The following is a 3,900-nucleotide window of genomic DNA, read 5'->3' as shown; positions in this document are numbered from 1 at the left end:
TTGTGCAATACTTGTACTGCCACACCAGATCAGTGAATGCTGTTTAGCAGTCGCTAACAGCGGCATGGGTAAGTCATTTTATTTACCTCATTCAGAAGTAATGCACAGCTGTCACTGTCCATGATTTTATAGATCTTCACTGATTTTGCTCATACACTTGCTTTATCCCGCATAAAAAAAGTTAGATTTGCTGGTAAACCACTCAGGATTGCAAACAGTCAATAAAGCCATACATTGGAGTTTTATACTTATTTCCCAAAAATATGCATTGATGCAAAAGGTGTTATTCTACAAAATTTTTATGCGAATTAGAGTAATATTTAAAATGTGTTCCTCATTCTGAGCCATTATTTTGCTATTATTTTTGGCACTGCAATGAATTCATAAGCAAAGAATTTGAGAGTTATAGTATCTGGTGTTCTGCCAGTATTTTTAAAACTATCTGAAAGAGAAGACCATCCTTGATGATCGGAAGCATCAGCTCTTCTTAAAATCCAAAGTTTGCAATGAGATAAGTCACTATGGGCTGTTGATCTCTCTAGTGCTTACCTTGTTCATGTTCATTATCAGTTTTATCCTAACAAGGTCATGTCACAGCCCTGTTCAGGTTAAACAGCATAATCAAGAAATTAATTAATTTTTTTATTCCTCATTTTTCTCCAACCAGCAGCAGCTTTTGTGGAACTGCCACACTGTCAAGGATGATTAAGGGGGCACCATGCAGCCACAAGTATTGCAGTGACCTAAAGCTGGCTGTGTAGTTTTAGCGGAGAAAATGTCTAACAGCATAGTTTAGCTAAGTTAGGAGCACTACCTCAGTCTTAAAATATTTGGTAGAATTGTCATGCCTGTTACTTGATAAAACAGTTACTATAACCAGAAATATATTTGAATTTTAAGGGAGATATCTGGATTATCAAGAATACAAGATTGTTGTGCTACCTTTTGTTGGTTTGACAGACATGTTATAAAATCACAGGATAAGACAACTTGCTGTGGTTGGGGCTCCTGCAGAACATTAATTCTGATCTGTTTATGGGCACATACACTATCCAATAAATACATCATCGTATGAAAATATCCCTATAATAATAATAACTGACCACATAAGATAAGAGTCTTGCATATCAATACTGTCCGTTGTGAAAAACAAGGACGTGCACTTCAATCTATGATTGCTGAAGGCCAGGGTGACTATTTCAAAGATCAAAGGTATGACGTTACGTCTCTGAAATCTGTTTTGCCAACAGACCAGTTTATATAACCTACACCTTAACGAATTTCAAAAAGTACACTGTCGCAAACAATTAAGCGATACTTCTAACGTTTTTAAAAAAATAAAGGCATGACGCACAAATGTGCGAGTGTTTATATTAGAAAAGACCAGGGTACACAGTTGCAAGCACAGTCCCTGGTATGACATATGTCATCGTATTTTTCAAGAAATAAAACCGTTCTAATCCTAAACCAACAGGAAGACCACATAACAGCCTCCTTGCTTAGTGCGTGCGTGTGACCGTCTTTCAGTGACCACTACGTCAGTAATGCCCATCAGAATTACTTTTTTATACTTTAACCTTCTTAAAACTTGTTAATGTTCAAAAAGTACAGAAATAGAACTAAAAACATTTTTGCGCACACTTAACTGGCCGCACAACTGGGATGTCAATCAACTCAGCACCGCCTACATCTACGCGAAGTGCTACAGTGCGCCCTAAAGTAAACAATCGCCCCAAATGTTTATCAAATATAATAAAAGCTGTACGTAGACAATTCTGTACAATACATTACACTGAAATAGTACCGATAGTTGAGCAAGTTGCAAACTAATATACATTTCATCTCACACACGATAAATGGAAACATTTTCTTTAAAAAATTCCAAATGAAAAGCGTTTGAAGCACTCCACACTCACCTTACATTTGACGTAAGTTGCGGAATAAGATTCTAAGATCCGCCTCCTTTGAAAAGGCGGAAGTAGAGATCTATATGGTTTAATCTGCTTCTTGGACGTCTTAGTGAAACGCGTTAGTGGAGCTGATGTTTTGTCAGCGTTGCTATTAAACGATGAGTTCAGACAAATATCCTAGATCATCTATTGAAGATGATTTTAACTATGGAAGCAATGTGGCTAGTGCTAGCATCCAAATCCGAATGGGTAAGCGTTTTTTAGAAGTTTAATATAGGTCACTTAGTACATAATATCAAAATGCAGAATGTAACCCATATAACAAACAGAATAGTGATTCGCATGGTTTCATGAGCTTCATGTAATTGAATTACATGAATTATCCATGTACTGATTAAAATTTAAAGGTGAGTAGTGATTTCACGTTTGATGTTCATCTGAAAACGAAACCATAACCATTAGTGACGACTGAGCTGTCATACGTATATATTTGTTTGTTCGCTATGCCCGTAGCCCAGCGATCAATTTGTTCGTGCAGGTATATGGTCTTTTAGTCTTGCTTTAAGAATATGCTGTTGGTAGTGTTCGTGAAGCTCAACGATTTTCTGTTAAGTAAAGGTGGGCCTTATTTCGGATATTAATCTAATTTTAGAGAGGCCGTAAGCATTCAGACTGTTGGATCCACATATCATAATTGGCTAGATTTCTGGAGAGAGCAAGCTGCAGTTTAGGGGTCTCTCCTCAGGTCACATTGACATATTCCTTTGCATGGTACAAGTATGTCCTTTCTTTGGGCACTGCACATCATTACATAACAGTAGGCTTTTGCCATAGCTGCCAGTCTGTAGCCGCCAAACTCTCTTCATAATATGACAACAGTGTGGAACACTTGCCACAGGTTCAGCTGTGATGCTCACATCTTTAAAAGCTATTAGTTTCATAGTTTCATAGTATAGTACTAGGCTATCTGCCCTAGGGCATTTATAAGCCTAGCCAAAGTGTATGTGGCTTTCGCCACCCCATGTAATGATACAAAGGTGTACAATTTAAATAAAATTTAGTTTACTGTGCCTCTATCTAGCAATGACACAGAGATGACCGCCGGGGTAAACGTACGATCACCCATCCATTCGTCCAGATCTCTCTTGAAGAGAGTCAGTGAGGGGCTCTGCCTAACATGGACAGGTATCCTGTTCCAGAGTGCGGGAAGCCTCTGGGTTAAGGATCTGGCCCTCCAGCATGTCCTATTCATATTTGTGCTGCGGTTTAGATCTTTAGCTCTCGTGGCTCTGATGGATTTGGATTTTTTGAGGTAGAGCATGTCCATTAATTCTGAATTGGACATGGCCTTGTACGTAAGGCACAGATCACCTCTGAGCAGGCGGTATGCTACTGAATAGAGTTGGAGCTTTTTCAGTCTGGCAGCATATGACATATGCTGGAGACCCTTGATCCTCTTGGTAAGGTACCTTTGGGGTCTCTCCAGCTGCTGCAGGTGCCGGGTGAGGTACATACCAAATGAGGCATTGTACTCAATCATAGGCCTGATAAGGGAGGAATATAAGGTTACAGTGACATCCTTTGATCTGGATGTGAATCCCTTCATGATAAGGTGGGCAAGGTAGAAGGTCTTTCTAACCAGTTTGGCGACGTGGGTGTCAAATGAGAGGTCACTGTTAACTTGGGTCCCCAGGTCTCTGATTACTTTTTCCGTATTTAATGGATTACCACCTATGTGGTAATTTGTGAGTACTTTGTTTTTTCCAAAGGGGATGACTATACATTTTTTGGCATTTAGTTTAAGGCCATGACTCTGGCACCAGTCTATTATTACATAACGTTCTGTTGAAGAATTAACATGATTCAGATGTGCATTTACTCGGGATGTTTGACATCCATTCAATGTTAGGATTTTTAACAAACTATTCCAATCATAACTCGAGTTTTATCTCTCTTCCTTTTAATCCTTCCTAAAACTAGTGACTATGGG

At 38.9% G+C, this 3,900-nt stretch overlaps 1 protein-coding gene across 1 annotated transcript in view; it reads left to right on the top strand.

Annotated features, from left to right (window-relative positions):
• The first annotated feature begins 1,966 nt into the window (after positions 1 to 1,966).
• Positions 1,967 to 3,900, top strand: part of LOC122815505 (protein lifeguard 4-like) — a 120,095-nt gene continuing 118,161 nt past the window's right edge. Inside the window, exon 1 of the mRNA XM_044088055.1 lies at positions 1,967 to 2,159. Within this exon, the coding sequence (XP_043943990.1) occupies positions 2,069 to 2,159 (91 nt within the window). The 5' untranslated portion in view covers positions 1,967 to 2,068. The remainder of the gene's footprint in view (positions 2,160 to 3,900) is intronic.

This window comes from Protopterus annectens, chromosome 11.part0 (genome assembly GCF_019279795.1).
Source record: "Protopterus annectens isolate FY-2018-M chromosome 11.part0, PAN1.0, whole genome shotgun sequence".
In the NCBI taxonomy this organism is placed as follows: domain Eukaryota; kingdom Metazoa; phylum Chordata; order Ceratodontiformes; family Protopteridae; genus Protopterus; species Protopterus annectens.
This window is presented reverse-complemented; position numbering and strand designations above follow the sequence as displayed.